The sequence below is a fragment of the Heloderma suspectum genome, chromosome 12, assembly GCF_057233095.1.
Source record: "Heloderma suspectum isolate Gila_16-S chromosome 12, 16-S_ref, whole genome shotgun sequence".
Lineage (NCBI taxonomy): Eukaryota > Metazoa > Chordata > Lepidosauria > Squamata > Helodermatidae > Heloderma > Heloderma suspectum.
The window spans coordinates 25,279,571-25,303,302 of record NC_139469.1 but is presented as its reverse complement, the minus strand read 5'-3'; the positions used below and the strand labels follow the sequence as shown (position 1 = coordinate 25,303,302).

General features: G+C 48.5%; 1 protein-coding gene across 2 annotated transcripts in view; it reads left to right on the top strand.

Annotated features, from left to right (window-relative positions):
- The first annotated feature begins 2,785 nt into the window (after positions 1 to 2,785).
- RHBDL1 (rhomboid like 1) overlaps positions 2,786 to 23,732 on the top strand; it is a 43,298-nt gene continuing 22,351 nt past the window's right edge. The window contains exons 1-2 of one of the 2 annotated variants that reach the window (XM_084819214.1): positions 2,786 to 3,164; positions 13,967 to 14,125. In XM_084819214.1, coding sequence (XP_084675340.1) covers positions 3,126 to 3,164; positions 13,967 to 14,125 — 198 coding nt within the window. In that variant the 5' untranslated portion in view covers positions 2,786 to 3,125. Of the gene's footprint in view, positions 3,165 to 13,966; positions 14,135 to 23,732 lie in introns of both variants that reach the window. The other variant, XM_084819213.1, reaches the window with a different exon arrangement.

Below are 23,732 nucleotides of genomic sequence, written 5' to 3'. Positions count from 1 at the left end.
CCCAGTAACATCAGGCTTAGAGCTTCAGAGGGTTCTTTGATTCTGAGTTGCTCCTTGATATTTTGGTGGCAACTATGGTCAGAATTGCATTTTACCAGCTTCGACTGGCTCACCAACTGTGCACTCATTGCTGGAGGGAAATGCGCTGGTCAGAGTGATTTGTGCCTTAGTCACATCTAGACTGGACTAATTTAATGTACTCTAGATGGAGCCACTTTTGAGAAGTGTTCAGAAATTGTACTGAATGGTTATTAGCCTGGAGTTGGCCACCAGTTTTGCAACGATTACACTGGCTCCCAGCTGAAATTGAATTGGCTGTGGAGACCTTTAAATCCATACATGGTTTGGCTACAGGTTACTTGAAGGATTGCTTTCTCCCCTAGGATACTACATCAAGATATTCCCCAGAAACCCTGCTCCCTCTGAAGTCCAGTGAGCGGCTCTGTGGGACAGGGCCTTTTTGGCGGTGGCACGGAAATTGAAGAACCCCCTCCTTTGAGATGTGCACCTCCCCCCTTTCCTGATGTTTGTCATGCAAGTTGTCCAAGGCTGTATTGTTTGTTACAGCCTTGTTAACAAACAATGGGTGTGTGTGTCTGTGGAGACATTTTACTTTCTGTTTTGTTGCTTGGATTGCTGCTACTGTGTCTTAGATTTTAGTGCCTTGTGGATTTTTGAACGGGACGGTAGGGAACAAACCTTTGAATAAAGATATAAAGCTAGGGTCATCCATAACTTCACACGACAACCTCTTGGGCCTCGCATCTGGAGTCCAAACCCCTCCCACCAATACAGAGATGCAGAACCTTATGTTTCCGCACACCTGCTCTAACAGCAAACTCCGGTTGTGAGTGCTGACAGAAATGAAGTGCAAAGAGGGCATCTGAGAAGTGAGAAGGAGGTATCAGCATGCTGGAGGGAACCCCGAAAGTTGCAGAAGTACATTTGAAAAGAAGGATAAGGGGGCAAAGCCCGCAAAGAACCACCGAATTAGGGCTGGGCTTGCTCAGTAGACATGGAATGCTGAGAATCAGTTGGAAAAGAAAACAGAAGGGAGGGGAGAACAGAATGGGGTATGGAGCAGGGGCTGGCTGGAATTCTGACCACTTCATGCTGCAACATTCTGTTGCAGGTCCCACTTAAGGCATTGTTTTAGTTGGATAATGTCTGAAAATATTTTTTAAAGGTGTTATCTTAATCTTTTTATATATTATTTATTTATTGCACTTCTGCACCACCCATTTGCCAAAGCTCTCTGGGGACAGTTCACAAAGCCAAACCTCAAACCATAAAATACAAGAACATAGTCAAACATGATATAAAAATCGTACGTTTAAAACAGAATGAAAGCAAAGTAAAACCCAAGATAAAAGCTAGCAGCAGTGCAAAGATCTTCAAACACACTGACGCCATTTTTTAAACTGGAAGACTAAAAGGCCTGGGGGAATAAAAAGCTCTTTGCCTGGTGCCAAAAAGACCACAACACAGGCACCAGGCGAGCCTCTCTGGCTATATAATATTAATATTATATTGTGGCTAGCATCCAAAGAACCAAATGGCAGGCCCCAACCCCCCACAGCGGTGCTCATTTTTGGCTTGTGGTTTGTTTTTAAGTTATCTCTCCCTCCCCACCATCAGTTTTTTCTTCTGTCTAAACATGCATAGCATTGCGCCCTAAGGATGTAATCCCATCCTCTTACCTGGGAGTAAGTCCCCTTGAACTCAATAGGGCTTACTTCTGAGTAAACATTGACAGGGGTTTGCACTGTAGAGGACTTTCAAAAGCAGTTTGTCATAATGTTGAAAACAATAATCATTTGGGCTCAGCTAAGACTTTAGGTCAATGGTGCAGCCAGGGAATTTTAGAAGTTGGGTTGGATGATCTCGTGGGCCTCCCTTTGGGATGGCCATGTGCGCTACTCCAGTTGTGAACTACACCATTCACAGTTCTTTCCCCCCACCTCCGCTGCTTCTTTTAAGGATACTAGAATCATAGAATGTTAGGATAAGGACTAAACTGTTTACCAGCCCTGATTTCAAAATCATCATCCTCTGAGCAGGTGCAGCTTTTGCATTTGAGATCCACTGAAATCCTTGCACCATCTTGACTACAGGAATAAAAAGGGAGTTTGCTTCTGCTGCCCTGTTCACCTGCAGCTCTCTGGGTGGTCAGTTACGGGGTGGGGGGGGGATGGGCTGCTGGTGGGGGCTGGGCTTTGTTCCCATGCTTCAACCCTAACTGCACCATGGAAGCTAGGCGCACCTTGGATCCCTGCAGGGCAGGCCTGTAGTGGGGCGGGGGTAGATTTTAGCCCCAGTGCCCAACCCTAACTATGCAAGTTAGGCGTGCTTTGGATCCCTGCGGAGCAGGCCTGTAGTGGGGCGGGGGTGGATTTTAGCCCCAATGTCCAACCCTAACTATGCAAGTTAGGCGCGCTTTGGATCCCTGCGGAGCAGGCCTGTAGCCAGGGATGGGTGCGGGGGGGGGGCTGCCCCCCTAAATTTTCTCTACCCCCTAAAAAATTTTTTTACAAGCAAATAATTAAAAAAAAAAAAAACAGTTTGCAGCGTTGTCTTTCAAAGGCCTGCACACCAGATGAACCAGAGCTCCCCCCTACTTTTTGGGCGCCCCCCCCCCGGAACTTTTAGGGTTGCTGCGGACGTGACAGGAGACTCGATGGGATTTTTATAGCGGATCGCGCTATAAAATCCCCCCACCTTCTCCTCCCCCCGCCCCCCCGCAGTCCTCCTTTGGGAGGGGAGGGGAGGGGCGCGCGACTCCCTCCCGCGGCGCGGGCGGCGGGGCAGCGCGTTCTCCGCGGCGGCGCCAGAGGGGGCTGCAGCGCCGGGCGCCCGTCCGCGTCCGCGGCGGCGGCGGCGGCGCAGCCCCCCCGCTCCTGCGCAACGCCTCCCTCGCCCGCCTCGGCCCGCCCCTCCGGGCTGCCATAGGCTCCCCGCCCGCCCGCCACTCGCCTCTGGAGCTCGGGCTGCCGCGGCTGCTCCTCGATCGCCTGCGCAGCGGGGAGGCACGGCGCGGCGCGGCGCGGCACGGGAAGGCGGCAGCCTCGGGCTCCCCGCGCGCGCCCTGCTGCTGCTGCGGCGCCGGCGACCCCCGCGGCGCGTTTATGGATAGGAGCTCGCTGCTGCAGCTCATCCAGGAGCAGGTGAGCCCGGCGGGCACGGCGCCGTTTCCACGGCAGCGGCGCTCCGGAGTGGCGCCTCTTGGCGCCCGGCGTGGGGTGGGGTGGGGTGGGGTGGGGAGCAGCGGCACGGGCCCCCCTGCAGCGGGCAGGGCGGGCGACCGGTCGCTGGAAGGCTCGGGGTCTCCGCCGCCGCCGCCCCCGCCCGCTGTCCCCGCCAGGCTCCCCGGATCGGCTCAGCACCGCGGACAGCTCCCCCCAGCGCTCGGGCCGAAGCCCGGAGCCGACTCGCCGCCCCGCCGGCCGGAGCCGCCACGGGTTCGCTGGCGCGGCGCCAGCCCCCGCTGCCTCGTCCGGAGCACGTGTGGCCGTGCCCGCCGGGAGCCACTCCGGCGCTGGGGCTCCTAAGCCGGGCTTGGACATCGATTGGGGGCGGGGGAGAGGCCGGACGGGATGGGGGAGGCGTGGGGATGGGCCCAGGACAGTAGCCGGACTAAAAGTTCGGGCGGGGGGGCGCACCAAAAAACCTGGGGGAGGGCTGTTCATCCTGCTTGCAGGCCCTCGAAAGACAAAAATGTAAGCTATTTTTGAATTATTTGTAAAAAAAAAAAAGAAGAGGGCAGGGAAAATTTAAGGGGGCGGCCCCCCAGCCCCCTCCCCACCAGCTACATGCCCAGGTGGGCAGAGGCGTCAGAGTGCAAGTTTCGATTCAAGGTGGTGTGGGTGCAGGTTGTGGATTATTTAAGCGTGGGGTCTTAAGAGGTCTACCTGGATTTGACAGCAGTGGGAAGGGGCAGATGGGGGGCGGGTGTGGCACAGGCTAGATGCCTCTTCCACTCCGGATTGTGGGTTGGGTTTGCTGTCTAGCGCTGTGTGTCCGTTCAGAGGTCACGTCCTGTGGAAACTCCAGGTCTGCTTTAGGGCAATGGCAGCAACCCACGGAACCACACTGTGATGATGGGGGGAGATGTTCCGTAGGTGCCGCCTCCCCCTTTTTATCCCAGCCTGAGTAGGTCCAGCCTAAAACTTCAAGGCTGCTGAAGTGATTGAGCGGACCTGAATTGGGAGAACAGATTGGACTGTCCCTCATTTCCATGGCTGAAGCCCAGGTCTTCCAACAGTATGCCAGGCGCACAAAAAAGGCATTAACGTTATGGCACTGTGCGTGGCTTCCCCACAGACGGAATCAAGCCACTGGGTTGTAGCGGAACCACAGTCACGTTGGGTGCCATGTCTGTGCCGCTTGGAAACGGTGAGTCTTTTCTTCTGATAGTGTCGGAAGGGGCTCGAGGCCCGTTAGACTTTCTCTTTGGGGCAGAGGAAATTCTCTTAGAGAAGGGCAGATTGGTCAAGGGGCCCCAGTCAGGCTCTGGTGCCATGCTCCTGATTTTCTCCCCCTGGTGGCCTCAGACAGACCCCGCATCCTCGGCAGCATGCTTTGGTTTGTCAAAATGACAACTACTTGGCTGGCTAGTAAAGACCACTTCAGAAGGACAGATGGATTTGCTGTCACTTCTGACTGGAGTACTGGTTGTAGCGTGCTGGTGAAGAGCATGAGCCGCAAAGCACAAAGTCCCTGGTTCAAATTGCGCCTCGGCTTAGGCAAACCACTACTCTGCCAATTTCGGCCTCTCAACTCCCAACCCCATCCCATCAGCAATGGGGGATAACCACACGGAGATGACTGTCTTCTGTGCTTGATGGGGTTTCTGTTTTCTGTAGTTAACAATTGCAAAGTGCCGTGGGTGCCTCAGCAGGAAGGCAGTATAGTGAGGTATTAAATCAATAAATAAAATAAAATAAAATGCAAGGTTGTTGTGAGGATAGAACTGAGGGGAGAGCCATGTATGCTGTCTTGAATTTGCTGGAGGACAGGTGGGGTGATCCAGCATGGCTCTTCTCACATTGGTTTAAATCAGATGGATGAATTGATTAAAAGGCAAGTGATCCATCTGCTGAAAAATTCTATAACAGGTCTAAAGCACATGTTTGGAGTTTCTTCAAACTTTTATGTGCACTGTGACTCCACCATGTGGCCTGGCTCGCTTGCTGGAGTCATCTGGAGCTCATTTGATTTGTGGGCACCTCTTGCTGCATGCTGTTCTTGCAGGGGCCTGCCACAGTTTGGCTTGCACAGGTGGGTTAGGCAGGCGAGGGGTGATGGTGATGGCCCCGGATCCTTTCCTTAAAAATAATGTGAGCACATCTGGGTGATCTTCTGCAGTGGTGTAGGGTTCTTGGGCACACTTGCAAGCAGGATTGGAGTGTCATGTAGATGCACGCCGCATGGTGCGCATAGGGGGACGATGGGCCTGTGGGTTGTAGTGCAGGAAGGTACGTGGCTGCTGTGTGTGTACATTTTGTGTAATCTTCTCTGTTAATGTGCATGTTACTTGATGCGCTTGGTGATGCACCTGTTCTGGGACGAGGCACAGAGGAAAGAGCATCTGGCTACAATAGGGACAGCTGAGTAGCTTTATTATATGCTGACCTAAATAATCCACATGAACAGCTTCCAGTATCCCCCAGTGACCTCCCAAGGGAGAGATGAAAAGCGACTGCTAGGGGCATGGGGCTTTAATTGTCACCATGCTGGAATTTGTTATGCAGCACCTAGAAGACCATCAGACCCCTTAGTGCCGCTTCCAGGCAGTTTGGATACAATAAAGACCAGAGCTCCTAGGTCGTTAATATTTTATTCCATGATATTTCTTCCTTTCCAGGATCTCTCATCTGCCTTTCCATTTGAAATTTCCAAAGCAGCAAACAATAACACCATAAAAACAAAACGTTTTCGACAACATGCCACAAAGAGCAAGATTGTAACAGCAGCGGTTAAACGGCTTTTGAAAATTAAAAAACCAAGAACTTAAATGCAGCATTAATAAAACAACGTGCCAGATAAAACAGCAGTTTAAAAAGAGAAGTTCTTCCCCCCACCCCCGCCCAGTAATAGTAGAACCTGGAATGAAGCTGAATGGTGGGAGATTCAGGACTGATGAAAGGAAGGACTTAACTATGCACACAGAGCATGGTCAACTATGGAAATGGCTAGCACAGGATGTAGGGATGGCCAGCAATTTGGATGGCTTTAAAAGGAGATTAGACCAATTAATGGAGAACAAGCCTATTGATGGCTACCAGTGATGATGGCTATATATTACCTCCAGGATCAGAAACAGCAGGGCTTTGCAGGGCTGTCCCCAGATATTTCGCTGCCTGAAGCAATGAATAAGATCTTTCCCCATGGCTTCATTTCCAGGTTTTTTTTTACATCTCTAGTCTTTCTATAAACGTGTTCCTATTACATTGTTTTTGGAAATAATTTTTGGGGGGAGTAAAGGCTGGGTAACAATATATACTTTGTCTTAAATTCTAAAAAAAAAAATCATAATCCAAAGCTGTTCAATTTTCCAAATTTTTCAGAAAAAAATAAAAACAATCCTTGGGGAAAAATGGGGGGAAAGTTTTTTTTTCTGAATGTTTCCATTTTTTTCCCTGGGCGTTCAAATCTCTACTCCTGAGAGTCTCTCATCCAAGGGACTGATCACTCACTTAGCTTCTGGTGCTTTCAGCCATTCACTGGTACCAAACATTCCTTCACCCCCATAAATCTTCCATGTATTCATAATCATCTCACCTTTAGCATCTCCCAGCAATGGGACACGGGAGGGTGTTCACGCATGAAGCTGGCTGAGTGGCTCTTAAGGAGCAAATCTCTTCTCTCAGACCAAGGCTGCAATCCTATATACATACTTACCTGAGATTAAGTCCCCTTGACCTCAGTGAGGATTACTTCTGAGTAGACATGTGTAGGACTGCATTGCATGGTTCCTTCCAGGATTTGTATGAAAGGGCCTAACAAAGATTGCAGATACTTGGTTGTGGAAAAATGTGACACAAGGTGTTGAAGAACTTTAAGTATTTCCTTAAGCTTTATTCAGGGCTGGCAGACTTTTGTTTGAAAGGGACGTTGTGTCCCAAAATGGCACCTAGGAACTGGAAATGTACTTTTCCATGGCAGGCTGTGAGAAGGGATGTGGTTGCCAGGAGGCAACCTGGAAATGTTACATTTCCTTTGAGGAGCTATGAGTCTGTAGGAGACGGAGTTTCTGCCTGTTCTTCTGTGGGGCCTCTCGCTACCTTTCCCCCTTGCTTGTTATAGTAAGCTGGATTTTGATTCTGTCTTGCATCAAGTGGGGGAGGTGGGTAGGCAAGGGGACTGAGAGAGAGTAAGGCCAGGATCAGGGCTGGCGTCATGGTCAGGCAACTACCAAGGGCCCACACCTCAGCAGGGGCCCCCTGGCAAGAATTAGAAAACTGAGAGGGAAGCCACTGTACGCACAAAACATCAAAAGGGGGGAAAAAACCCAGAAGCGCTGCTGAGGATGGACTGTAATAATAATGTGTTTATTGTGCAGATCTCTAAAATACTCGTGGACTATAAAAATTGTTTATTCATTATACAGATCTCTAAAATGCTCTACGCATGTCAAGACCAGGTCTCTTCCTCAGGAGCAATTGAGCTGGTTTTTAAAAAAATCTATTTTAAACAGATCAATTGCTCCTGCGGAAGAGACCTAGTCATGAAACGTGTAGAGCGTTTTAGAGATCTGCATAATAAATCATTTTTATAGTCCACGAGTATTTTAGAGAACTGCACATTATTATTACGGGCCATATTCAGTGGTGCATTCGGATTTTTCCCCTTTTGATGTTTTGTGCCCACTAGTAAGAGCCCCCTGGAGTTGCTCCTTCTCTTCACCTATCCAACCTGCTTGCTCCCCTGCCTCTTGCTCTGGGCTGGACAACGGTGGTGCTGAGAAGAAGGAACACGAGATGCCACGGCCGCCTTGCTCCCTGGCTGTCTGCCTGTGAAGGAAGCAAGCGGGAGCAGTGATGAGAAACAGGATGAGGACCAAAAGCAGCTGGGGACGATGGCGATGAGAAGGTGAACTCACTACAGGTGGGGGCACATGGAGGGTGTCTTGCTCAAAGGCCCTCAAAACTGTGGAGCTGGTGCTGGCCAGAATGAGCCAGGGCTGCTTATCCTTGTTCCCCTGCCCGACCTCCATCCCTAGTCCCATAACTTTTGAGGAAAACCATGTCATCTTTGGATCGTAGTCTGGAAACTTTGAGGTGAGCTGATGATAATAGTGTAATGCTTTGTATGCAGAGAAGTGCAGTGTAGGGTTATGGCCACTGCAGCTTAGAAAGCATATTGCGCAGCTGGAGAAGGGACAGGCAGGACGAGGGCTGGAGCAACTCCCCTGTGAGAAAAGATTACAACATTTGGGGCTGTTTAGCTGAGAAAAAGGGCAGGAACATGAATCATCCCATGAAGCTGGTTGGTGGGAGAATCAGGACAGATAAAAGGAAGGGCTTCTTCACACAGCGCATCGTTAAACTATTTCTTTGATGAGCTTCCACCAGGCTTTAAAACCTGGCTGTTGAGGCGGGCATTTGGGCTGGGGTGGGGTGGGGTGGGGTGGGGTGGGGGGTTTTTAGAGCAGTTTTGTTGTTGTTGTTGTTCATTTGGTTGTGTAAATTTGTTATTAGTATTAGTAGCCACCTAGTGTGGCTGGGTAGCCGAACAGATGGGCAGATAATCGATCAATCAAACAAACTACAGAGTTCCCTTCCACAAGATGTAGTGATGGCCACCCATTTGGATGGCTTTAAAAGAGGGTCAGACAAATTCCTGGAGGAGAAGGCTATGAATAGCTACTAGTCCTGATGGCTGTGTGCTGCCTCCAGTACCAGAGGCAGTGAGCCTGTGTACACCAGCTGCTGGGGAACATGGGCAGGGGGGTGCTGTTGCGCTCATGTCCTGCCTGTGGGCTTCCCAGGGTCATCTAGTTGGCCGCTATGCAAACAAAATCCAGGACTAGATAGTTCTTTGGTCTGATCCAGCAGGCCACTTTTGATGTTGCTAAGTGCTGTAATAAATACAACTTTAACGTTGTAAGGAAACACATACTAACAAAATGAAGCACCCTTGTCTCAGGCCCAAAGGTCAGGTTCACGGTGCTGTCCGTGATGAGGCCCTTTCTCCTTTTGCAGATCTAAGACCTAACAAATTGAAAAATGCTTCTGAATGCTCTAAACCTAGACAAGTGATGCGTAGAAAGTAGATCTCCAGATGTTTTAGACTTCAACTCCTAGTATTCCTGACCGTTGGTCATGTCGGCTGGGGCTTCTGGGACTTGAGATTCAAAAAATCTGGAAATCTACCTTCTGCCCACCCCTGCACCAGACCATGTGTTCTGCTGAGTCATGGGAGAGGTGGTCTCTTGTTTGTTTGCGGAGTGGGTGGGGCATGCCTTACAGTGCTCTCGGCTTGAGGCAAGCTCCACAGAGAAGAGGAAAACTTGTTCCTGGCTTGAGGAAAACTCATTCTGTTTGCACCTGCCTGAAACAGCAAGCAACCATTAAGATTCCAGTGGTCCAGAAGCCCTTGTGTGATGCTAAATCCTTAAAGTGCCGGTGACTGTTTTTAAGCAGCAAGACTTCTGTTGCGCTGAATTAGCCGGGGCGTGGATAGGAGCAGAGTGCTATCTGCAGATCAAACCTGAATACTTTTGTGTTCGTATGTATTTATTGTTTGTTTATTTATTTACAGCATTTTTACCATGCTCGTCAGCCATAAGAGGCTCCCAGGGTGGCTTCCACAGATTAATAATAAGACAATCCCCGTCCTCGGGTTTACAGTCTTAAAGACACGACACAAAAGGAAAAGGGATTGGGAGGGAGGAGGCGGGGGTGGGGGGGAAGCAAAGCTCAGGCACCAGTTGTTGGTTTCAAAGTTCTGATCGGTGTTCTTTCTGGAAGGGGAAGGAAAAACTAGCTCCCTGCAGCTGTTCCTTCTGTGGCTGATGTATGGGGGGCAAGTTGGTCCCCCCCCTTTCCGTGATGTTTATCTTGGAAGGCGGGGGGGTGAAGCACCCTGGTGGCCCTTGGTTGTTTCCTCTATCCAGCCCGCCCTGAGCCATTTCTGCCCTGCACATTCTTCAATAACATTGCCAGCTTGTTCTATACTGTATGTTTTCTTCCCCGGGGAATAGCATGGCAAAGATGGCACCCCGGCTCTGGAATGAGCTCCCTGTGAGGTTCGCCTGGCACCTACATTGTATTCCTTCTAGCGCCAGGTGAAGACCTTTTTATTCTCCCAGGCATTTTAGCATTTTAGCTTTCTAAACTTTTAGCTTTGCTGTTTTAAATCTGTATTTTAAACTCCTGCACTACTGCTAGGTTTTATTGTGGTTGTATTGTTATACTGTGGTTTTAATGTTCTATATATTTTAAATTGTTTTATTGTGTGCTGTTTGGTTTTAATTTTTGTGAACCGCCCAGAGAGCTTCGGCTATTGGGCGGTATAGAAATGAAAGAAATGAATGAATGAATGAATGAATGAATAACATTTTTGGAATAGTTTTGTTCTACAAGCTCTGCTACATTCTCCAAACCATGAGCTTTTGGGTGCCCTCGGCAAGGCTCTTGACATTTCGGGGTGCTGCTGTCTGTCTGTCTTGCAATCCTTCCAGCTTGGCTTGGTTTGTATGTAGCTTTTTAAAACACACACACGTTAAAGCCTTAACAAATTTCTTATGGCGTAAGCTTTGGCGGACTAGAGTCCACTTCATCAAATGCACACACACACACACATCATTTTTCCAGGAGACCCTGTTGGTTCAGCAGTTCCTTGCATTACTCAAGACAGCCTGAAAAGCGGGGAAATGGATCTTTCCAAAATACAAAAATAGCTGCATGCCTCAAGATGGGTTTGTCATGTTGATTAGTGGAGATGCCTTTTGGAGGTCACAGTGCCCCCAGACACTTTCAGTTGTATCTTCACAGCCCAAAGACTAGATGTTTTTGTGTGTGTTTTATACAGGCGGGAGGCTGGTGTTTTGTTTTGTTTTGTTTTACAATGAAAGTTGAGATTCCTATGAGATGTTGAAGGGAGGAGAATCAGTTTTGGTTCTAGCACCGTTGTGTGAGGCAGCATAGCTGAGGGCCTAACTCCATCTTATTTTATACACGTTGCTTGAACTGGAAAAGGTATGGGAAAAGGGCAACCAGAGTAGTACAGTATAGGGTTATGGTCACCGCATCTTAAAAAGGATATTGCATGGCCAGAGAAGGGAAAAGGACTGGAGCAATTCGCCTGTGAGGAAAGGTCACAACATCTGGGGCTATTTAGCATAGAAAAAAAGGCGAGTAAGTGGGGGACATGACAGAGGTGTATAAAATTATGTGGTTTGGAGAAAGCGGAGAGGGAGACAGTTTGCTCCCCTTGCATAACGCTAGAACCCGGGGTCATCTTATGAAGCTGATGGGTGGGAGATTCAGGACAGATGAAAGGAAGTCCTTTACACAACTCATAGTTAAAACTATGGAATTCGCTAACACAAAATGTTATGATGGCCACCAACTTGGATGGTTTTAAAAAGCGATTAGATCTATATATGGAGGAGAAGGCTATCAATGGCTACTAGTCCTGATGGCTCTGTGCTACCTCCAGTATCAGAGGCAGTATGCCGATGTGCACCAGTTGCTGGGGAACATGGGTGAGAGGGTGCTGTTGCACTCATGTCCTGCTTGAGGGTTTCCCACGGGCAGCTGGTTGGCCACTGTGTGGACAGAATGCTGGGCTAGGTGGACCCTTGGTCTGATCCAGCAGGGCTCTTCTTTATGCCAGTTTTGTGTTGCTGTTGTTGTTGTTAGTAGTAGTAGTAGTAGTAAGAAGATGAAGAAGCAGGAATGTTTGTGGGGCGGGAGGTATTTTTTATCACGGTTGCAGCACACAGGGAGGGAAGTTAAGCTTGCCCTCTCCTGCCACAATCCCAACCAAAACACCCCCACCCCCTCCTACTACAAAGAGTGATTGCGGAAATAGCTCCCGTTGGTGCTGATGGGAAATGAGTTGAAGTCCGCTTGGAAACTTTTCTATATGTACCTGTGTGTTGGGGGTGGGCATGGCTCAGTGGCAGAACACCTGCTTTGCATGCAGAAGGCTGCAGGTTTGATCCTGGCGTCTCCAGGTAGGACTGGAAAAACTCCTGCCTGAATCCCTGGAGAGTCACTGCTGCCAGTTAGTGTCGGCAATACTGAGCTAAATGGACCAAGGTCTGATTCAGTATAAGTCACCTTCCAATGTTCCTTTGCTTATGTACGCTGGGGCCCACCATCAGATGCCTGAAGCATGATCCTCAGTTGACCCCCCCCCCCCCGGTTTCTGATGCATTTTTCTGCCACAATAAATCCCTTTACATTTTAAGGTGTCCCCCAAACTCTCCATTGTGTCTCCTGGACAGGTGAGCTGGCAAGGCTGCGACTAAAACCATGCAGCTGCCAAAAGGAGTAGAACTGGGCTGTTTGCCAGCCAACAAGAATACATTTGGGGGAGTTACCGAGCACATGCTTTGCATGCAGAAAGCCCCAGGTTTGATCTCCAGCATCTGCAGGGGAAAAGATCATGCCGCAGGTGATGGGAAAAGATGCTTCTCTGCTGCTGAGACCTTTGGGAAAAAATCCTTTTCTGCTGCTGAGACCTTTGGGAGCCTTTGGGAAAAGATCCTTCTCTGCTGCTGAGACCTTTGGGAGCCCCTGTCATTCAGCCAGGTGCCCTCCAGATGTTTTGGACTACAACTCTCATCATCCCCACTATCATGGCCTATGGTCAGGCATGCTGAGAGCTGTACTACCAAACACCTGGAAGGCACTAGATGTTTTCTACTGAGAAAGGCTGGAGAAGACAATACTTCTTAAGGGAGCTAGTGTGGTGGTGTGGTGTAGTGGTCAGAATGCTGGATACTCAGGAGACCCGGGTTCTAATCCCCACTCAGCCATGAAGCTCACTGGGCGACTTTGGGCCAGTCACTGACTCTCAGTGTAACCTACCTCACAAGGTTGTTGTGAGGATAAAATGGAGAGGAGGGGGACTCTGTAAGCCTCCTTGGGTCCCTCGCAAGAAGAAAAATGGCGGGGTATAAATGTAATAATAAGAAATGTAATAATAAAGCACTGAGCTAGATGGACAACTAGTCTGAGCTAGTATAAGGTAGTTTCCTGTGTTCTATAAATGTTTGGGTGTGGAATGAAGGCATCAAAAAGCGGTGCTCAAGAACTCGCTTGCCTTGCTAAATTCAGAGGGCAGGGGGGTAAATAGAGAGCTTATGTTTTTGGCTCACTGCAACAACTGTGTCATACCCTGCCATTTTTAGTGTCTTGTTTGAAGGATTGGATATATTCGGTGGGGGGGCATCCATGTTCTATATCAGTCTTCCAAATGCTTCTCCCCTCAAAAAGCCAAATCGTGCCAATTCGCCAATGTGGCGATATTTATGCTGAATAATTGATTCGTTTGCTTAGAGAACAGATGAGAAAACACAGTGATGTGCTTTTCAAGTGAAGAAGTCTGTATCAAAATGAGTTGGGCTAATAAAATCGGTATTTTTGGATACCTCTGAGGTTTCATCTTCCTTACTTTTTCCTGTTATTGGTGCCTTCCCTCTTTTGGTTTCACTTTCCCCCCAAATAATTGATTCTGCTACTCACAGGGACGGGCAAGGGGTGACATGGGATATTTAAGCCATGTTTCTCTCCGGATTGATAGAAATGGTGATCTTTACAACCATAAGGGCTAGGAACTTGGGATTTTATATTTACAAATGTTCAAGATTCTGAATTCTTTATCCACTACCAAACTCTGCACTTATGCAGAATAAACACAGCTCTTCCAGACTGGATTGCAGCTCTTGAATCTAACCAAATTTGTTTCAGCACCTTTGGGTCCAGTACTCTTTTCTTGCCTTCTTTGGCAGCTTGATCCCGAAAACACCGGTTTCATTGGCGTGGAGACCTTTGCCAGCCTGGTACACAGCCATGAACTGCCCCTGGACCCTGCAAAACTGGAGATGCTGGTGGCATTGGCACAGAGCAATGATGAAGGACAGATCTGCTATCAGGAGCTGGTAGACCTGGTCAGTGGCGTGAGTACCAGCAGCCATACTGTGGCTGTACCCATGTTGAAACACAGATTCTGCAGTATTTCCCATTTCCTGTTGATTCAGGCCACCTCTGCTGAACTGATGTCACTTTCCTGGTCCTATGATCACATCATCAGGAAAGATAAACGCAGGAGAGCCAGGGTGTATAATGGTAGAGCAGGTTTCGTTTCATTTATTACATTTCTCTGGGCAGTTGACAAAGATTTAAAAGCCCTTTAAAAATACAATATTGTGCAAAATATTAAAACATTAAAATATTTTGTGAACTGCCCAGAGAGCTTCGGCTATTGGGCGGTATAGAAATGAAATAAATAAAATAAAATAAATAAATAAACAGTTTATTTATTTATGTATTTATTTACAATATTTATATACCGCTCCACATCAGAAGATTTCAGAGCGGTGAAGAGCAAAGGTAAAAGCGTAAAACACCATGTTAAAACAATTAAAACATTTTTTTAAAAAAGAAACAGGTTCTGATAAGGTAGCTACAAACATATAAACAGACAGCAGACACACTCACACGCGCACACACATATCCAAACAATATCCCATGACCTGCTTAAAAGCCTATCATATGCTGCCTGGCAGTAGGGTAAAGTCTTCACCTGGTGCCAGAAACCTGGTGTTGGTTTGTTAAACCGCGGATCAGAGCTGGCGCACTTGGGGTCCCAATCCAGTGCTCTTGGGTTCACCAGATGACCATGCCTCCTTGCCCTGGCCTCAGCCCCTTTTCCCCAACCACCAGTTGTTTGGTTCCCCAGTTTCCGTACTCCCCCCCCCATTCTCCCATTTTATAAAGGTTGAAATGCCTCTCTTAAGGATTAGAGCACAATCCTATGCATGTTTAGACAAAAACAAATCCTACCATTCCAATGCTGGCTGGGGCATGCTGGGAGTTGTAAGACTTCTTTCTGTCTAAACATACATAGGATTGTGCCATTAGTTACTGACGGTAAAAGTTTAAGTTAAAATATGCTGGGATTTGGGGCCCTGTTCCCTTTCTGGACTGCCTTCCCGCCACTGGAACGCAGCCTTGAAGAGCTTCTCTGAAATGGAATTCAGCCCTCAGGCTGAAAGTTGTTTGACGCCCCTGTGGTAAAATGTCTTAACCTGAACTGGGGATACCTGGATTTGAATCTTCACTGGGCCACAAAGCTCCCTCAGAATCATTGTGAGGAAAAAATGGGAGGGAGGGAGGGGCAATCCTGTATGCCACTCAGAGCTCCTTCAAGGAAGGGTGGGATAAAAAATGGAATCAATAAATAATCCCATGTCTTCGTTTTAAGGGAGATATCTGGCTTTTCCAGCCCGTGACCCTCAAAGGTCTGGTGCAAACTGAGAACCCTATAGCATGATCCTATGCGTGTTTAGACAGAAAAAAAGTCCGACAACTCCCAGCATGCTGGGAGTTGTTGGACTTTTTTCTGTCTAAACACGCATAGGATTGTGTCTTTAACCAGGAATGCAGAAAGTTTTGCGAAACTTCGGAGCAAGGAAGATTTCCTAGGAGCCAGGTAGAAGGAGAAACAACCCCACCGGTCACAGCAACCCGGGCGGCAGTGACTGGATATTTGCAGCTCCTAGCCTTCACTGTGTTTAGCAATACATGTGAGATAGCGGTAACTCTGATTAACATGAGCCAGGGGTTTGAAGTTAGTCGTCCCAAGTTAAGAGGTATGGCTGCATTCGTACATCACTTTAAGCCAGGAATCGTGTTTTATTAAACCGCATAGTGTGTGTGCAAGATGCGTGGTGATGCATGCCAGCTATGTGCTTCCACTTTGCTCCTCCTGTTTGCACGACTGGGTAAACAAACTAGGCATGGGTAGCTTAGCGCGACATCTGATCCTGGGATTATGGTTTATTGTGTCCAAAGAAGCCAAGGTTTGTAAGCCTACAACAACCCACTGGCCGCATTGTTGTTGTTGTTGTTGTTGTTGTTATTAACATTTCTATACCGACCAATAGCCAAAGCTCTCCGGGTAGTTTACAAAGATTAAAAACATTAAAAATACAGCATACGGAGATTAAAACCCATTTACATAAAAACACACAGACAATATACACAAGAGAACATATATCTAAAACAACTTCAAGCAAGCAAGCAATCTCAAGCAATCAACCATAACCATAAGACAATCCTGGATTGATTAAAACTCAGCATATGCTGCCAAATGCCTGGGAGAAGAGAAAGGTCTTAACCTGGCGCCGAAAAGAAAATCATGTTGGCGCCAGGCGGGCCGCATTGGGGAGATCATTCCACAATTGAGGGGCCACCACCGAGAAGGCCCTCTCCCTTCCGAGCTTCCCTCGGAGGAGGCAGCTGGAGGAAGACCTTAGATGCTGAGCATAGTGTATGGGTAGGTTCATGTTAGGAGAGGCGCTTCTTCAGGTATTGTGGTCCCAAGCCGTGTAAGGCATTATGGGTTAAAACCAGCACCTTGAATCGGTCTTGGAAACGTACAGCTTAAAGTTGGCTTACAATCCTGGCTTGTTTGGGCGCACTTAACCATAACCCTGGGTTCAGATGTAATGCTAAGCTATCCATGGCTGGTTTATTTACCCACTCGCATGAGTAGGAGAGCAAAGTGGGAATGAAGGGGTGGCACACGCTACCATGCAGCTCGTGAGCTTTGTGGCGTAATGAGCCGGGATTCCTGGCTTCAAGTGACATGCAGGCGCGGCTAGCGTGCAGAAGCGTGTGAGCAGCTGAGATTGTGGAATGGAGGTGTGCAGGGCTGAACGTGATGCTTGTCTTGAATGGAATCAGTAGACCGCTGTGGGTGGCCAGGTTGCTGTTTGAAAGGAGATTTCCAAGAGAAACAGAGCCGGCAAACTGTCTGTCACTCTAGAAAATCAGTATGGTTCTGTTCCAAATGACTCGGTCTCATTTTTATTTCTATTTTGTTTTTGTTTCTTGTTTCATTGTTTCACTTGAGATCATAGGCCGTCTGAAAACAATAGTGAAACATGGCAAGCAAGGATGCGACAAATTTAAGAAGCATCAAACCTGTTATAACGATGCTCAGAAGGCCATGGGAAAAAGGAGAGATGAGAGACTGCAAAGGGGGAGTGGGGGAGAGAGAGAACAGACTCCAGGCTTACTTTACAGAAGCATCTTAGTTCAGTTTTGGATTCTTAGATTGGATGACAGTCTTGAGAAGAGCAATTAATTGAGTGTGTTTGCATCTTCTTTTCTGGACAGTTGTTACAAATAATGTAGCCATATGAAGAACATAGTCAGGACCGGCATCAGGAATAGGCATGGTCGGGCACCTGGCAAGGGCCCACACCCCAGCAGGGGCCCACCAACAAGAGCCCCCTGAAGTTGCTCCTGCTCTTCACCATGGCAACCTGCTCCTTCACCCGCCTCTCGCTCCAGCCCAGACAACAGTGGTGGTGAGAAGGAGGAGCAGGAGATGCCACGGCCTACTTGCTCCCCGGCTCTCTGCCTGTCAAGTAGGCAGGAGCGGAGGAACAAGAGCAGCTGGTGACAATGGTGGTGAGAAGGTAGACTCATGGAGGGAGGGGGCCGTCTGAGGGTTCCTTGCCCAAGTGACCTGTAGATCCTGGAGCCAGCACTGAATATATTTATACTCACCAGCAAGATGATAAGAAATCTTCTTGGGATCAGATACCGGATTATACCTTTTACAAGGATCCCAAGCCGTTTATTGAGGCAGTTCACCTCTCCTCAGAAGAAAGGCTAAAGGCTTTGGGCCTTTTTCGGTAAAGGGGGGGGAAAGACAATGAAGAGGAGGCAGGAGAGTGGTTTATAAAATTATTCATGGTGTGGAGAAAGGGAGCAGAGGTGTTTTTTCTTCTTTTCGTAATACTAGAATTTGGGGCCCACCCAAAAAGTAGATGAGCATTAGGTCATAGAATCATAGAATAGTAGGGTTGGAAGGGGCCTACAAGACCATCGAGTCCAACCCCCTGCTCAATGCAGGAATCCAAGTCAGAGCATCCCTGACAGGTGGCTGTCCAGCCTCACCTTGAATGCCTCCAGTGTGGGAGAACCCACCTCCTCCCTAGGTAATTGGTTCCATTGTTGTATCGCTCTGACAGTCAGGAAGTTTTTCCTGATGTTCAGCCGGAATCTGGCTTCCTGGTACTTGAGCCCATTATTCCATGTCCTGCACTCGGGGATGATCGAGAAGAGGTCCCGGCCTTCCTCTCTGTGACAACCTTTCAAGTACTTGAAGAGCGCTATCCTATCTCCCCTCAGTCTTCTCTTATCAAGGCTAAACTTGCCCAGTTCTTTCAGTCTCTCCTCATAGGGCTGTGTTTCCAGTCCCCTGATCATCTTCATTGCCATCCTCTGAACCCTCTCCAGTTTGTCTGCAGATCTAGGATATCTCAGTTTGCATGTAATAGAAGCCATCATGGGTGAATTTCCCTGCAGGGCTTCTTGCGGCTGCCATTTTGAATATTCGGAGGCGCGCCGTAGCTTCTTGTTACATGCAAACCCGGAGAGGATGGGTTTTTCAGGTGGTTGATAAGCCACCTGCAACCCTAAAACAGTCCATGGGTTCTGGGTGGCTCGTCAACCACCTCAACAGCCCACCCTTGCTGGGTTTGCATGTAATGAGAAGCCGTGGCGGCAGGCGCTTGGATACCTACCTGGTGCCCGTGGGCTCCGGCGATCGTGCGAAGCAGGTCGCAGAGAGCATTTCTTCACATGGTGCATAAATACGTTGTGGAACTCATTGCCACGAGATGTGGTGTCGATGCCCGGCTTTGATGGCTTTAAAAGGGGATTAGGCACATGGAGGAAGGAGAGGTCTGTCCATAGCCTGGAATCCAGCCAGCATGCTCTCATGCTCGGCTCAGTGGTGTAGTCTCCCAAATGCTCCTCCCCTCAAAAAGCTAAATCGTGCCAATTCGCCAATGTGGCAATATTTATGTTGAGTAATTGATTTGTTTGCTTAGAGAGCAGATGAAAAAACACAGTGATGCACTTTTCAAGTGAAGAAGTCTGTATCGAAATGAGTTGGGCCAATAAAATCTTTATTTTTGGAAACCTTGAGGTTTTGTCTCCCTCACATTCTCCTGTCGTTGGTGCCTTCCCTCTTTTGCTTTCACTTTCCCCCTGAATAATTGATGCTGCTACTCACAGGGATGGGCAAGGGGTGATGTGGGGCTTTTAAGCCATGTTCCTCTCTGGATTGCTAGAAATACTACTTGGCCCTGGGTCTGGATTCCAAATGTTGGAATCCAGGCTTGAAAGTGCCTGGAGATTTTCACAACCATAAGGGCCAGGAACTTGGTATTTTATATTTACAGTATTTTATATACTGGGCTAGGAACTTGGCATTTTATATTTAGATAATTTTAGACTCTGAACTTAATGGTTTTATGGGGTGGGTGGGGTGAAGAGCCCTCTTTAGATATATTTTATGTATTATTTCACTTTCTTCAAAATGTGGTAAGCCGGGAGTTGGGTGGCCCTTCTGTGCATTCTGCTGAGCAGGGCCTGGAGCTCTGCCCCAAAGTTCTACCCTCATGGCACCATTGTGTATGCTGTTGCTCCTATTTCCTCCCTGGCCCAGTAGCCCAGAAGGAAGGCTATGCCAAGGTCAGAGGAGAGAGCGGCTTATGTATTGTGATGTACATTAGAGAAGCAATACATCATGCTGTGTGGACTTAACTTGTGACTCACTTCCCCAAAACATGGTAGACGAAGTGGCTTTGAGTGAGCTGGTACCAGCCATCCAACCAGCAATGGTGAGGAACACCTAAGAACATAAGGAGAGCCATCTAGTCCAGCATTCTGTTCACACAGTGGCCAGCCAGCTGCCTGTAGGACACCCACAAACCCATGTGTGCAACAGCACCATCCCACTCGTCCCTCCCCCACATACTGCCTCTGATACTGGAGGTAATATATAGCCATAAGTAGCCATTGATAGCCTTCTCCTCCATGAATTTGCCCAATCCCCTTTTAAAGCCATCCAAATTGGTGGCCATCACTACATCCTGTGCTAGTAAATTCCATAGTTTTAACTATGCCCTGTGTGAACATCGGAAGCTGCCTTATACTGAGTCAGGTCCACCTAGCCCAGTATTGTAGGCACTGACTGGCAGCAGCTCTCCAAGGTTTCACGCATGGCTGTTTCCAAATCTACCTGGAGATGTCGGGGATTGAACCTGGGACCTTCTGCCTGCAAGGCAGGTGCTCTGCCATGGAGCCACGGCCCTTCCTTTTATTTGTCCTGAATCTCCCACCAATCAGCTTCAAGGGGTGACCCCATTGGGTTCTAGTGTTATGTGAGAGGGACAAAAACATCCCTCTATTCACTTTTTCCGCACCAGGCATAATTTTGTGCACCTCTGTCATGTCTCCCTTTGCTCACCTTTTCTCCAAACTAAACAATCCCAACTGTTGTAACCTTTCTTCATAGGGGGAGTTGCTCCAGCCCTTTTTAGTTGTTCTTGTCTGCACCTTTTCCAGCTCTACAATGTCTTTTTTTAGGTGCAGTGACCAGAAATAGTATTCCAAGTGTAGTTGCACCATAGATTTTTATAAGGGCTCTTGGAAGTTTTATTTTCGATTCCTAATGAGAGAGACGATTCTCTACTGTGGTATATCGTCACTGTGTCAAGGAGACTCTCTTTAGCGGCTGGATTGGACAGTTTCCGTCATGTATGTGTGGCAGGAAAGGAGATCGTACCTACCCTGCCCTGCCTCTGACAACCCTGGAGATCCATGCGAGGGTCACGACATCCTAATAGAGTCCCTGTGATGTAGTGCAGAATGTAGATTGGGATTTACTGTTAGATCCCTGGGTGATTTGCAGTAGATCTCCAAGGCTTTCTGGCTTTAACAGCCACAAAGGGAAAACAAAAACAAAAACCTCCTGCCATGGCTGGCCTTGTGTTAATTGTTTCTCTCTCAGCCTCAGTGTTCCTCATCTGTAAAATGGGAGTAATTATTGATCGCTTTTGACCAGATCTCGCTTCAGCTCTGCTGGCCAGTTTTAGAGCTTGAATCCCTTGCTCTCTGGTAACTCACATCTGTCTGTGTACATATCCCAGTGTCTTGTTCATGGGGTGCAGGAGATAATTGGCTCCACTGCCTGAGGCATCATTTTGTGTCTGCTGTGTATGGTTGGCAGACTTCAGCATTCTAGTAAAAAACAAACAAACCAGGAGATCCCACAAGCCTGAAGTCTGCCCACCAGGCTTCCCTGAAGCAGGCTTCCCTGACCTAGCACCTTCTGGGTGTTGTTGGACTACCACTCCCATCATTCTCAGCCTGCATGACCCATGGTTTGGGGTGATGGGCATTGCAGTCCTATGCCATCTGGAGGGCACCAGACTGGAGAAGTTTGGGTTCGGGTCAATGGAAGCCAGTGGGTCCAATGTTAGTGGGCCGGTGAATTCGCTCCGGGTCTCAGTCAGAACCAGCCAGAATTCTAAAGGAGCTATCTGAGGTGCCGAAACCCGGAGCTAATTCACTACCCCGCTGACATCAGACCCACCAGCCTCCAGTGGTTCCAATGTCATGCTAAGGTTGGGAGACTCGGGTTCAAATCCCTACTCGGCCACGCTGCGCTCATGACGTGACTTTGGCGGAGCAGTCACACCCTCTCAGGCTAACGTACTTGACAGTATTGTTGGGATGAACAAGTGTGTGCGCGCGTGCGTGTGCCATGTATACCGCTTTGAGCTCTCTGGAAGAAAGACAGTAGATCAATAAACAACAGACTATCAATAGAAACCGTGGCTGGTCAGTCACGGGAGGCTTCTTGAAATAAAGATGTTTTCAGGAGCCACCAAAAACAGCATCATGTTGGCTCCTGCCTGACCTCCAGACGCAGGGAGTTTTACAGAAATGTTATGCTCCCGGGTAGAGAGCCAGGGAGTGCGCTGTCTCTCCCCCCACCACCCAAAAGGGGATCAGGGCTGTCCCTAGGGCAAGCAGTGCACCTCTGGAGCCATCCCACCGCCAGCCAACTTCCAAATTCCTCTATTGTTATCATTGATAGTCCTTTTGTTGCCTCAAAATAAAGCCATTCTGCTGATTTTTTTTTTTAACTTGAACAAATGACATTAAACAGGAAATGGGACAAGAAACATACTTCAAAGTGAACCAATGGAAGTTCGTTTGTATAGTTAGTACCCAGACAACCTGCAGACCGGGGGGCAGGGGGATAACCTCAGTCTCGCAGGCCGGTTCCAGCCTTCCTGGAGTGCCAGTGTGGTGTTGGTGCCTCAGATAGCCAAGCCCTCTTTCCACACCCTGTTTCCCCTGACTGTGTCCTCTGCGATGTTTTTCCAGCTGTTGCATGTTTCCCACCCCCTTTCTAAAAGGTAGAAATGAGTCTCCTAAAGCGTAGTTACTTGTAATAAGAACTTAAAGCTAAAACAGGCTGGTATATTTGTTGGTTTGGCCCGGCCCTTTTTCCCTTGGTGGGAGTTGTAGGACTTTTTTCTGCCTAAGCACGCACTGGATTGCATCCTAAACCTTTCCCATGCATTGAGGCATTAAACAATACTAGATACGTTCTAGAAGATATCCCAGCTACCATTGCCTAGTTTTGTTAGCCCCTCCCAACATATTCTCTGGGGAATGCTGGGAGCTGTAGGACTTTTTTTCTGCCTAAACATGCATAGGAATATGTCCTTCCTGCTTTTGTTGGTTCTAGTTCACTGCAGACTGTACATTCAACAAAGTTCCACTCAACGCCCCCTTCTGCTTGGGGCCCTGGATGAGCGCCCAACACACCCACCCCAAAGGCTGCCCCAGTCTGGGATGGATCCCACGGTCCATGCTGATCCAGGCCCTCTTATTGGGCCTATTTGTGCAACACCCCCACAGGGCTTGGGTGTGGAAGGTGGGACAAGAGGAATAGTTTAATTAAAAGGGGTAACAAGTTTATTTTTCCTTTCTTTTTTCTGAGCTCCTTGTTAAAAGCAGTAAGGCTCCATCAGCTATTCATCTCCGAATGCTTAATGCTCAATAATTTCTCCCTAATTGGCTCAGCTGAGTGCTGAAATGGTCCAGCATGGAGGATGCCTCAGGAGGCAGCCTGGCCTGCACCGCGTGCTGTGCAATCCAATTCCCAAATGCAGCGATCTCCTCCAGGCAAGGCCTTCCTTGCCGCTCTCAGAGAAACATTGCTGATCCCGGAAAAAGGTGCTGAGTGAGCTTGCCCTTGAGGAGTAGGGCAGCCCTTGGAGAAGCCATAGGCGAGAGCTTCAGTCATAAGGCTGTAAGGAGAGCCCTGCTGAATCGGACCCAAGGCCTGCCTCGCCCAGCATTCTGTTCACACAGGAGCCAACCAGCAGTGGTGTAGCAGAACAGGGGCTCACAGGGTCAAAGTGCCAGGACGTTTTGACTAGCAGGGATACTGATGTCATCTGCCCACCCCCATTCCCTCTGAGCTTAGCTGCAACGCTCACCGTAGCTGGAGGGAAATGAATTTTCCCAGCAATAATCATAGGACCCTAAGAAGAGCCCTGCTGGATCAGACCAAGGGTCCATCTAGTCCAGCATTCTGTTCACACAGGGGCCAACCAGCTGTCGACCAGGAAACCACAAGCAGGACAGGAGTGCAACAGCACCCTCCTG